This window comes from Tarenaya hassleriana, unplaced genomic scaffold (assembly GCF_000463585.1).
Source record: "Tarenaya hassleriana unplaced genomic scaffold, ASM46358v1 Cleome2, whole genome shotgun sequence".
Classification (NCBI taxonomy): domain Eukaryota; kingdom Viridiplantae; phylum Streptophyta; class Magnoliopsida; order Brassicales; family Cleomaceae; genus Tarenaya; species Tarenaya hassleriana.
Genome location: NW_010965372.1, coordinates 5,341,083 through 5,352,758, shown reverse-complemented (window position 1 = coordinate 5,352,758; position 11,676 = coordinate 5,341,083). Strand labels below are relative to the sequence as shown.

The 11,676-nt window shown below is 39.6% G+C and overlaps 5 protein-coding genes across 7 annotated transcripts in view; 3 read left to right on the top strand and 2 right to left on the bottom strand.

The window, feature by feature from the left end:
* The first annotated feature begins 483 nt into the window (after nt 1-483).
* LOC104813308 (heat shock 70 kDa protein 5-like) lies at nt 484-2,318 on the top strand. The gene is made up of 2 exons (XM_010540874.1): nt 484-879; nt 2,265-2,318. Exons 1-2 carry the CDS (start codon nt 484-486, stop codon nt 2,316-2,318), a joined length of 450 nt encoding a protein of 149 aa, XP_010539176.1.
* On the bottom strand, nt 2,199-4,268 carry LOC104812419 (phosphatidylinositol-glycan biosynthesis class F protein). 3 transcript variants are annotated; one of them, XM_010539553.2, is made up of 8 exons: nt 4,031-4,264; nt 3,883-3,948; nt 3,721-3,763; nt 3,352-3,406; nt 3,103-3,151; nt 2,915-2,982; nt 2,682-2,790; nt 2,199-2,524 (listed from the first exon to the last, which is right to left on the bottom strand). In XM_010539553.2, the coding sequence occupies exons 1-8, from the start codon at nt 4,226-4,228 to the stop codon at nt 2,411-2,413; spliced, it is 702 nt and encodes a 233-aa protein (XP_010537855.1). In that variant the 5' UTR covers nt 4,229-4,264; the 3' UTR covers nt 2,199-2,410. The 3 variants fall into 3 exon arrangements, with proteins under 3 accessions (XP_010537855.1, XP_010537856.1, XP_010537858.1); XM_010539554.2 differs by having other exon boundaries at nt 2,486-2,576; nt 4,031-4,268; XM_010539556.2 differs by having other exon boundaries at nt 2,501-2,593; nt 4,031-4,268.
* A 175-nt stretch (nt 4,269-4,443) lies between these two features.
* Nucleotides 4,444-6,831, top strand: LOC104812420 (heat shock 70 kDa protein 5). Its single transcript, XM_010539557.2, is given in 2 exon segments — nt 4,444-5,777; nt 5,779-6,831. Coding segments are annotated over 2 exon segments (1,923 nt in total). The 5' UTR covers nt 4,444-4,740; the 3' UTR covers nt 6,665-6,831.
* A 2,838-nt stretch (nt 6,832-9,669) lies between these two features.
* LOC104812418 (chaperone protein dnaJ 8, chloroplastic) lies at nt 9,670-10,879 on the top strand. The gene is made up of 3 exons (XM_010539552.1): nt 9,670-9,990; nt 10,189-10,257; nt 10,538-10,879. The coding sequence occupies exons 1-3, from the start codon at nt 9,736-9,738 to the stop codon at nt 10,718-10,720; spliced, it is 507 nt and encodes a 168-aa protein (XP_010537854.1). The 5' UTR covers nt 9,670-9,735; the 3' UTR covers nt 10,721-10,879.
* A 408-nt stretch (nt 10,880-11,287) lies between these two features.
* Nucleotides 11,288-11,676, bottom strand: part of LOC104813307 — a 2,829-nt gene continuing 2,440 nt past the window's right edge. Inside the window, 1 exon segment of the mRNA XM_019202355.1 lies at nt 11,288-11,661. Coding sequence (XP_019057900.1) covers nt 11,288-11,661 — 374 coding nt within the window.

The following is an 11,676-nucleotide window of genomic DNA, read 5'->3' as shown; positions in this document are numbered from 1 at the left end:
ACACGGAGCCGACAGCGGCGGCGATTGCGTATGGTTTGGACAAGAAAGGGACAAAATCCGGCGAGAGGAATGTTCTGATTTTCGATCTGGGCGGTGGAACATTCGATGTTTCGCTGTTGACGATCGAAGAAGGCGTGTTCGAGGTGAAAGCTACGGCGGGAGACACCCACTTGGGAGGTGAAGATTTCGACAACAGGCTTGTGAACCATTTCGTTGCAGAGTTCAAGAGGAAACACAAGAAGGATATCAGTGGAAACGCTAGGGCTTTAAGGAGGCTGAGGACTGCATGCGAGAGAGCGAAGAGGGCGCTCTCTTCCACCACGCAGACGAGCATCGAGATCGATTCCTTGCACGAGGGAGTTGATTTCTACTCGACGATCACGAGGGCGAGGTTCGAGGAGATGAACATGGATCTCTTCAGGAAATGCATGGATCCTGTCGAGAAAGTCCTTCAAGACTCGAAAATCGACAAGAGCCGTGTTCATGAGGTGGTTCTTGTCGGAGGGTCGACGAGATTTCTTCAACGGCAAGGAGCTCTGCAAGAGCATAAACCCTGATGAAGCTGTCGCCTATGGAGCTGCTGTCCAGGCCGCCATTCTTACAGGCGAAGGAAGCCAAAAGGTTCAAGATCTACTTCTTCTCGACGTCACACCTCTGAGCCTCGGAATCGAGACAGCAGGTGGAGTGATGACTGTTCTGATCCCGAGGAACACTACCATTCCCTGCAAGAAAGAGCAAGTGTTCTCGACGTATTCAGACAACCAGACGAGTGTTCTGATCCAAGTGTATGAAGGAGAACGCGCAAGAACCAAAGACAACAACCTCCTGGGAATATTCGAGCTCAAGGGCATTCCTCCTGCGCCACGTGGCGTCCCCCAGGTCAGTGTCTGCTTCGACATCGACGCTAATGGCATTCTGAACGTGTCGGCTATATATATATATATATATGCTGCGTCAATTGTCTTAACATGGGATAAAATGCACCAACTAGTAAAAATAACTATATATCATTTCCACAATATAAGATTCCACTACATGTTAGTAAAATAAAATCTAATGAGATGCCACATCTATAAGATGAGATATCTAAGATATAGGATTTATATATGGAGCGATCATCCATAAAGATGCGTATATAATATTTTTAATTAATTTAAAAAGAGAACACGTAAAGGAAAATGGTAATTAAATACAATGTATACATAAAGAGTGGTTTGGGTTTGTGATCGGCTTTCATCTACAAGAAGGGACTCCTCACCTTTCAAGGGAATCTAACTGTCACAAACTTATCGTAATATATATATACATATATGTATGTATATGTATGTATGTGTGTATATATATATATATATAATATGACCCCACTCCCCTCTCTTTTTATTTCTCATTCACATGCTGTTCCTTCACATGATTTTTCTCACAGTTACACGCCAAATATTTTCACATTTCATTCCAATATTATTAAGCTGCTTCTATGATATGTATATCCATTTTTCCTAGGTGTTGGGTACACCAAATTTAAAAATCTTTTCCCACCTGTATATCCCATGATTCGGATTCATATCAGTTTGTTTTACTAATGCCAAAATCGTACATAAATCTTGAATTCTGATGTTTTTTTTGTCAAAATTAAAAAGTTTAGTCTTTTTTTTTTCTAAATAAAACGCTATTAATAAATGGCGTATAAAGAATGAATTACATTAAACATACCCCAAATGGATCTTTCTTTTTTGTAAACAGTGTATTGATAAGAAAGCTGGTAAATAATAATTCCAAATAGCTGTAAAACATGAAGAAAAAAAAAGATTTTTTTTTAAAAAAAAAATGAAGGAACTTGTCTTTGGGGTATAATTTTTTTAAATCGAGCAAGTTGGTACATTTTGCTTTTGATCGGTTCTTGTATTGTTTGCCACTAGAAACAGCAATCAAGGAAACAGATTTGGGTCCAATCAAATTCCTTTGTTTCAAAACATTTCATGATTACAACTTATTACAAAGTTTTCCCAATCTCTCTGTCTCCTCATATTGCACCAACCCTTTTCCTTTACATGACATTACATGTAACAGAATCGACATGGTTCCCACTAACATCAGTCACCCGAGAAAACAAAAAAAAAAGTCTCTTCCTTTTTCTTGTCTGTTTCTACAACCTTGGCTCCTATGACCAAGGATCTGTAACCTCTGTTCCACTGTTAAGCTTGTTTGAATGGAACCTAAGATCTTTGTAATGAATGTTCAGTGTTTGTACATCTGTTTCTTGACAGGCGGGTGATAATGGTAAGTCAAGATCATTTCTTTCAGTACAACAACTGAAATAGACAGGGGATAGGCGAAAGAACATCAATGGTGAACTTAAACTCGTGCTCCATGAAAATGTGATCTACAAAACTTTGGACAGTAAACAAACAGACTAATCCCGCTTCCTGTTCAGTCGTCTCTTCTCGAGAAGAATCAAAACCAAGGAAACCAGCTGTCCGAATGCATAGCCGACAATAGCTCCATAACTCACACATACGGGCCATTCCTGCGCGGATATATCGTCATGCAAAGGTTAGCCACATGCTCAGAAGTTCTTTCTGATCAAACCATATGGCTAATTAATCAAGAGAATGGTCATGAGCAAAGGATAAATAATGGGCAAGGAAAGGCTCAATGCATATCAGTAATGGAGAGATATATACCTGCCATGGCCTTTCCCAGTCGAGTGGCATAGGCCAAGCTCCAAACCATGCTCCAATGATAGCTCCATAGGCCGGAACAACGATCATATATTCTCTACTTGCAGTTGGTCTGAAGGAACAAATCTAGGGATCAATGGCTGACACATTTTAAGCTCTATTATCAGATGGGTTTTGCAGCTGTGGGATCACAACGAATATGGTGTGTGAATTCTGATACAAAGTTTATGACTTACTTCATACATGCATAGGCACGATGCCAATCTGCCCATGATGCACCAAAAACTGCAGCTGCTGGAACAAACTGTGAGAAGCAAAACAATCAGACACAATCTAAGGGATGTCCTGGAACTTCTGTCAATATTTACGCATCAGAGATGTTATCGAGACCGCTGTTGGCAAGAATTTCAGCTGGGGAGCCTACCGTGAAAACAGACATTAGAAAAGACCAATTAATGGTTTTCCATAGATATCTGCATGCATGGGGCAGGCAAACACTGTATCAGTATACCGCAGAGACATGGTAATATGATCGAGGAGGTCCAAATCATCAACAATTTCGAAGAAACTGAGCAAATCGTTATCGGGCTGAAGAATTTGTTTTGTTTGAAGAGCATTCCTGATTTCAGTAATATATGAAGACGTTGAGAAACAAGGTCTTAAAGGAACATACTGCAAGCCAACAGGTGCGCCCAAAGCAATTGCTCCTGAAGCGTTTATCAGAGCCCCTACAATCAAAAACACGACAGAGGCTTGGACAAATTCATCAATCTTTCCAACCCTTCAAAAGTTCTGAATGGTTGATGATATCTATCTAATATACAGATGAATCAATCATGGAACCGAACCAGACAAAGTGCAGAATAATCCTTCAGAAGCTATGGCCAAGAGTAAAGATGAGCGAGACTGAACATGGTCAAACTTTGGTTCTGGCTAAGCAACTTGAATTTTCATGTGAACCCAAATCCATTGCACAAATGAATAAATTATAACCGTAATCATGATGTCGATGGATAAACTCTAATGAAGCTGAATGACTAACCAGTCACTAACCCTACAACGCTTCGCGCAGCAGCTCTCCAATACTGGAAAGGAAGGACAAAAACTCATTATGAGCACGAGAGAAACGATAAAGTTGCTTCCTTTTCTTTCCTCTTAAGTTCCATGAAATAAAAAGAAAATTCAGAAATTAAAGAAAACTCACTGGGCATTCATCTGCGTCTCGTCGGAACAAGCTGTAGGCGATTACCACAACCGGAAATTCAATACTCTGAAGAGGAAAAACATCGAATCAGGACAAAATAACTGAACGATTAGCTCAAGAACTTGAAAAAATCAACGACAAAACGAACCCAGATGAGAAGGAGAGTGAAAGATGGATTGGATATGAGATCGGCGGCGTAGACATGATGGGCCACCCAGAATCCAACAACCAGGAATAACCCAGAAACCAAGTAAACGGAAAATGCTCGTGAACCTGATACCGAACCATCACCGAATACAGCAATGGTAGTTTCCGATTTCTTCTTCTTCTTCTTCGCCTCTCTCATGGCTTTCTCGTCAAACCGAGCGTCGGATCACACGGGGGGGAAGACGACACAAAAAGGAAAAGGCTTGTATATTGGGCCTTAATGGGCCTGAACTATATGCCCGTATTGGCAGTGTTATATTGGGCTTCTTATATGGGCCGGAATGGGCTTATAGTTTGACTCATCTAGAAATCTAGCAAAGGGACACTTGGCAAAAATCTGCCGGAGAAAATATCATTACCCTCCGAGCGCCGGCGAAATCTAGAAATCTCTGGTACTTCTTGTCCCGTCTCTCCATTTTTCTGTATCTCCGTAGCGGCTTCTACACAATGTCTCTCGAGATATCTGATTATATCTATCTAACGCATATATATACACCTTTCCATCCTCTCGGATTACACATCCGACAGAAGAGAAAACACAGAAATCGGTAACGACTGCGACTTGAATCAGAGATTCTTAGAGTAGCTTTCAGTGGAATCAGCATCCAGATTCTGTTTTTTTTTTCTGGAAAGGTTTGATTTTTTGCACGGATGGCGACAAAAGCAGATAAGGCGATCGGCATCGATCTGGGCACGACATACAGTTGTGTCGGAGTGTGGATGAACGATCGTGTTGAGATCATCCCCAACGACCAAGGCAACCGTACGACGCCGTCGTACGTGGCCTTCACCGACACGGAAAGGCTAATCGGAGATGCTGCGAAGAACCAGGTGGCGATGAACCCTCAGAACACTGTCTTCGACGCCAAGCGTCTCATTGGCCGGAGATTCTCCGACCCATCCGTCCAGAGCGACATGAAACACTGGCCGTTTAAGGTTGTTTCCGGTCCCGGCGACAAACCCATGATCGTGGTCAAGTACAAGGGCGAAGAGAAGCAGTTTGCTCCAGAGGAGATATCTTCAATGGTGTTGACGAAGATGAGGGAAGTTGCAGAAGCCTTCCTCGGTAACGCCGTTAAAAACGCTGTCGTAACGGTGCCAGCTTACTTCAACGACTCGCAGAGACAGGCGACGAAGGACGCCGGAGCAATCGCAGGGCTCAACGTTCTGAGGATAATCAACGAGCCGACAGCGGCGGCGATTGCGTATGGGTTGGACAAGAAAGGGACAAAATCCGGCGAGAGGAATGTTCTGATTTTCGATCTGGGCGGTGGAACATTCGATGTTTCGCTGTTGACGATCGAAGAAGGCGTGTTCGAGGTGAAAGCTACGGCGGGAGACACCCACTTGGGAGGTGAAGATTTCGACAACAGGCTTGTGAACCATTTCGTTGCAGAGTTCAAGAGGAAACACAAGAAGGATATCAGTGGAAACGCTAGGGCTTTAAGGAGGCTGAGGACTGCATGCGAGAGAGCGAAGAGGGCGCTCTCTTCCACCACGCAGACGAGCATCGAGATCGATTCCTTGCACGAGGGAGTTGATTTCTACTCGACGATCACGAGGGCGAGGTTCGAGGAGATGAACATGGATCTCTTCAGGAAATGCATGGATCCTGTCGAGAAAGTCCTTCAAGACTCGAAAATCGACAAGAGCCGTGTTCATGAGGTGGTTCTTGTCGGAGGGTCGACGAGATTTCTTCAACGGCAAGGAGCTCTGCAAGAGCATAAACCCTGATGAAGCTGTCGCCTATGGAGCTGCTGTCCAGGCCGCCATTCTTACAGGCGAAGGAAGCCAAAAGGTTCAAGATCTACTTCTTCTCGACGTCACACCTCTGAGCCTCGGAATCGAGACAGCAGGTGGAGTGATGACTGTTCTGATCCCGAGGAACACTACCATTCCCTGCAAGAAAGAGCAAGTGTTCTCGACGTATTCAGACAACCAGACGAGTGTTCTGATCCAAGTGTATGAAGGAGAACGCGCAAGAACCAAAGACAACAACCTCCTGGGAATATTCGAGCTCAAGGGCATTCCTCCTGCGCCACGTGGCGTCCCCCAGGTCAGTGTCTGCTTCGACATCGACGCTAATGGCATTCTGAACGTGTCGGCCGAGGACAAGACCGCTGGTGTGAAGAACCAGATCACGATCACGAACGACAAAGGGAGACTGAGCAAGGAAGAGATCGAGAAATTGGTTCAAGAGGCGGAGAAGTACAAGGCGGAGGATGAGGAGGTGAAGAAGAAGGTCGAGGCCAAGAACTCGCTCGAGAATTACGCATACAACATGAGGAACACCGTGAGGGACGAGAAATTCGCGGAGAAGATGGATCCTGCGGATAAGCAGAATATCGAGAAGGCGATCGATGAAACGATCGAGTGGATCGACAGGAATCAGTTGGCTGAAGTTGATGAGTTCGAGTACAAGTTAAAAGAGTTGGAAGGAATCTGCAACCCGATAATCTCGAAGATGTACGGTGGGGCCGGAGCTGGTGCGGCCCGAGGTATGCCGACGAATGGCGGCTCAGGCGGGTCCGGGTCCGGTGGTTCGGCAGGTCCCAAGATTGAAGAGGTTGACTGAAGTGTGAAAGATATGATGATAATGTATGCTTGGGGTGTTGACCTTTTGGTACTCTGTTTTTGGTGAAAGTTTACTAAGCAATGTATGAGTGTGATCATATAATAAGTTTATGATTTGTGTGTTTTCATATTTCTTGAGTTTTTAATGTAATAAAATTACGTTTTCCTTTTTAAACCAAAAGAATTTGGTCGCGCTAGATAAAGTAAATATTGAGGTTTATGAATATATAAATGAAATGTGAATAAATTTTAAAAAAAATAAAGCAAGGATAATAATCACAAAACTAAATTTTCCATCTGTTACTACTGACCATACCACGTTGGTCCACAAATATAGAATATGGACCGAGTCCGTACACATCCGTATTTGACATTAAATGGTACGAAATACATGGGCCGAGAAGTGGGAATCTAAAGCCTAATTGAAAAGAGATCAAGACCCAACTAACAAAAGCCCAAGATATTTGCAAGAGATTAAAAAAAAAAAACAGATTAAAAAAGATTAAATTAACAAATATTCACTAATTGTCGTTACAAGAATTTTTTTAGCATCTTAATCTCGCCTTTTGTCCAAATAGTTTAAGAGAATATAAATATGTAATTAGTCCCATAATTTATGCCATCATCGAATAACACTAGTTGGGTAAGTTTCTCTAGTTGCATCACCTATTGTATTAACACACTTGCATGATCATATCCCAAATCAAAATCAAAATATATTTCGTCATAAAAATACATAAGATAGATATTGATCTCTATTTTGGAAGAGAGAGAGAGGGGCCATCGTTTGATGAATGAAAACAACGTGAATTTGGAGTAACGAAAAGAACAAACAAGAAAGAAAGATGAGTCGTGCCCGTATAGTCTATAAGAGAATGGCCCCAATTGACATGGAGGAATCTGTCTTTTTTTACCTTTATTCCACAAAGAACAAATGCAAATTCATATATATATATATATATATATATATATATATGCAAAATGATAAGAATCTTCTCACCCGAGTTCGAATCCACCTGGATAAAAACTTTACCCAAAAAACAATTTCATATATATATGGAAATTGTCCCTCGATATTTATTTTTGGATAATCGGAAGTTATGAATCGAGATCCAAACTAATCCCAAAATCGGAAACAAACCATGTGATTAGAATTCATATTTACTTTCTCAATTTGGAACTCAAAGTCGGGCTGAAAACAAGACATGTAATAATCTCTCTTGATATTATTATTTAATATACATCTAACCACAAAAAAGAAGAGTAACTAAATATATTAAAATCATTATTTTTAAGCATATGTTATTCGATTTGTTTTCATACTATTTGTTATGTTGTCTCGTCCCAATTAATGGTTTTTCTAAAAATAGTTGTGATGTTGATTTAGTGTTGTAGCGGTTATGTGAGTTACAAGTCATATCCACAAGAGTTCATCACAGGTTATTAGGAGCATGAGGGCTTATCTTTAATTAGTTTCTATGCAAAATATATATATATATATATATATATATATATATATATATATATATTGAAGAACAAAAGAAGTGAATTTGTACATGAAACCGAGAGCATTGAGTTGAAGGTTGATCCAGAATCTACACTGTTGTAAGGCTCTGGATTTATCCTGGAGAATTGATTTCAGACAACCTTATAATAATAATAATAATAATAATAATAATTCGGAGGAGCTTCAAATGTGTGATGGGAATATTCTTCCAATTTTTATTTCATTTTGGAAAGAAGGAATTATTAAAAGTATTTCCAAAATATTATTTTTAATATTCTCCCTTTCATATATGTTTGATTGACTATGACTTTGTCCACGTCCGATTATTATTTTTTCTTCTGAAGTTGAAAGACGCCAAAACAAAATAAATATCTAATAGTTTGAAATTTACATGCGTTTTATATTAGTAAAATATATATTGAAATTAGGTTATTTGTAGTTATATCACAATAATATTTATACCTGCCTATCAAAAAAAAATATTTATAACAATTCTAGAAATGATTAAGAATGGAAAGAGATCTATAGATACAAGATCTTCAGATTGAATGCAGATGATATATTTGAAATATTTATTAAATACGGTTCAGAATCTTCAGATTTCATAAAGGTTCATTAATGGATTGATTAAATTTCCAAGAAAGGTTTCAAATCCCTTAATTGGTGTTTTTTTAATCTTTTTATTTATGCATTTTTCAACATCTTTCTTTTCCCAACTTTTCTATTATTATGTAGGCGATTTTTTCTTTTTAAATTTAGAATAATATAGTGGGTATTTTATATTAGAACTGAGCCAAATTCTAGATTCTAAAAAAAAAAAAAAAAGCGTTGAGAAGTCCACGCGCCTGATTTTCTACTTTCTTTAAAAATTGTCCAGAGAATTTGTGTCTGTGACTCTCACGCGCCAAATCTGCGCGTAACAAGAGCCAAAAGCCTAACTGGACTCACCTTGCGTTGCCTTATGCTAGGCCCAGATTTGTTATCGGCCCATTATGGGCCCCGAAGAGTTTTTACCTCAACATAATTACATTAATATATTTTTCCTATTGTGCATCCACCTAAAAACAGATTTATCTATTATGAATGTCCTAAATATGAAAAAAGACAGATGATCTATTATAAATGTCCTAAATATGAAAAAATATATTGTAATCTGTTATTATTATTATTATTTTTTTATTATTAAATATGCATATGCAACCCCAAATATGATCTTATCGTAAATGTCCTAAAAATACGTTTGCGTTTTCTACGATATGGAATTTTCAGGCACCAGATATTCATAATTTACCACTCTTTCACATGCGTTAATACGGTATACCATACAAAAGTCCAGACTCGGTCATCGCAAAAAAAAAAAAATGTTTATTTTAAAAAAAAATTTATTTTTATAATATTCCCTAAAAAATCGGTTGCTTTACGGATAAGGACGTTACTTTTTCATCACTATCCATATCTCCGGTTTCTATATATACAGCCCCCGTTGTTTATCCACAATCCAATCCATTATTACAACCAAAAAAAAAAAAAAGAATCTTGCTTCAAAAATTTCCAGGAAAAAAAAAATGACGACTGCTTTGACGATTGGAGCAAACGGGTTCTCGGGTTTTCCGGGTTCATCTTCATCATCGGCGTCTTCTTCATCGTTTCGATTCAGGAGCAGAAGGAAGAACACGAAGATGCTCAACAGGACAAGAGTCTCCTGTTCTTATTCTTCTTCTTCGTCGTCTTCCGTGATGGATCCGTACCATACACTCAAGATCCGACCCGATGCTTCGGAATACGAGGTCAAGAAAGCTTTCAGACAACTGGCGTTGAAGGTGAGAATCCCATGAACAATCAGATCGATCGTAGTTTACCCACTCGGAAAGAGGAACGAAAGATCAAAACTTTGGTCGATTAGGTTTTCTGGGTTCCTTCGAATCTCAAGAATTTATTCATAGATTCGCCTGATTCGATCGAATGATTCCATTAATTTGTGTTCTGGGTTGTGTTTTCTGTTCCCCTTTCTCTCGCAGTATCATCCCGATGTATGCAGAGGAAGCAACTGCGGTGTACAGTTTCAGACCATCAATGAAGCTTACGATGTATGTGTTTATTAATCGGACTTTTGGATTCATGTTTTAGATCATAACCCAGATTTCGGATCATTAATAGGCCCCACAACAAATCATTGTGTGTAATTGTTTTTTCTCCTCAAAGCCTGATTAGTTGAAGAATTTCTGTGAAGAAACGTGTTTATCGTGTTATAATTAACCATGAGGATAAATGTTTTTACCTAATGACAAGACAAAAACATCAACAGGAGATTAAAACATAAACTGTTTGAAGGTTGTAATAATATATGTGTATCTTGGTTGCTTGAAGATTGTGATGAGGCAAATAAGGGGACAAATGGAGGAGGCGGAGGAATTCGAGGCGTTCGATGGAGGGGCGGACGAAGGGTTCACGGGAATGAACGATCCAGATTACGACATGTGGGAGGAGTGGATGGGTTGGGAAGGAGCCGGCATCAGAGACTACTCCTCCCACGTCAATCCTTATCTCTGAAATTCCAAGCCTATGTATATAAGTGGGGGAAAATTGTACATTGTGTAAATATTGTTATTAGCGCAATTAGTTGTTTTTTCATCAATAACTAATCAATGTCGCTTCTTTGAAACTAATATTATAATTAAAATTGTAATAAATTAAAGCGGTTGGTGGTGATGATGACCTTTTCAGACGCGAAGAGTCTTTTACTATTTCAAAAGTTTGTCTTTGAGGGTCATGGAGACGACGAATTCATCTCGAAGTCCGTACGGTCATTCATTAAATTGAAATCGGAGTTTACCAAAATAATTTAGTACTTTGTCGTTTCTCTTGTCAAATCTGACTGGTTCACACGTCATATTTTTCAATTTATCCATTTCAATTTTTGTCTTTTCATAAATTATATATATATATTTTTTTATCCCATAACGAATCTTCAACGATCTCATTACATGTAAGGTATCAAAGATTACTAACAAAACAGCTTGTTATTATTTTATATATTTTATTTTGCGGGTTTCAGGTTTCGGGTATCCAAAAATAGTAAGTGGTAGTATTCGAGAGTTTCGGGTATCCAAAAATAGTTTAGTTAGTACCTGTTGCTGAATCTTTCGACGGCATCCGTGGCGTCGAGAAGGGTTTCGTTGGCTTTCTCCAGAGCCATGTAAAGCTCTTTCCGTCGACAGTTACCACCCCAAACCTCCAAACCTTGTTCTTCGTCATGATGCATATTTCCACGTCTTTCTCGGGCTTTTCCACACCCCGTTTCGCCCGACTCTTTTCTGAATCGGCATCTTCCCTCAGCTTGTTTAACGCGAGTAAAGATTCCTGCCATTCAGGAACGTTTTCAATGATTTGCTTCTTCACCGTCGAGATATCTTGCTCTCCCTTAACAATGGATGCAGCAGGAACGAGAAGAATCAAGGTGACATTTTTATACTGATAAGGAAGGAGATACACTCTTGTCGACAGTT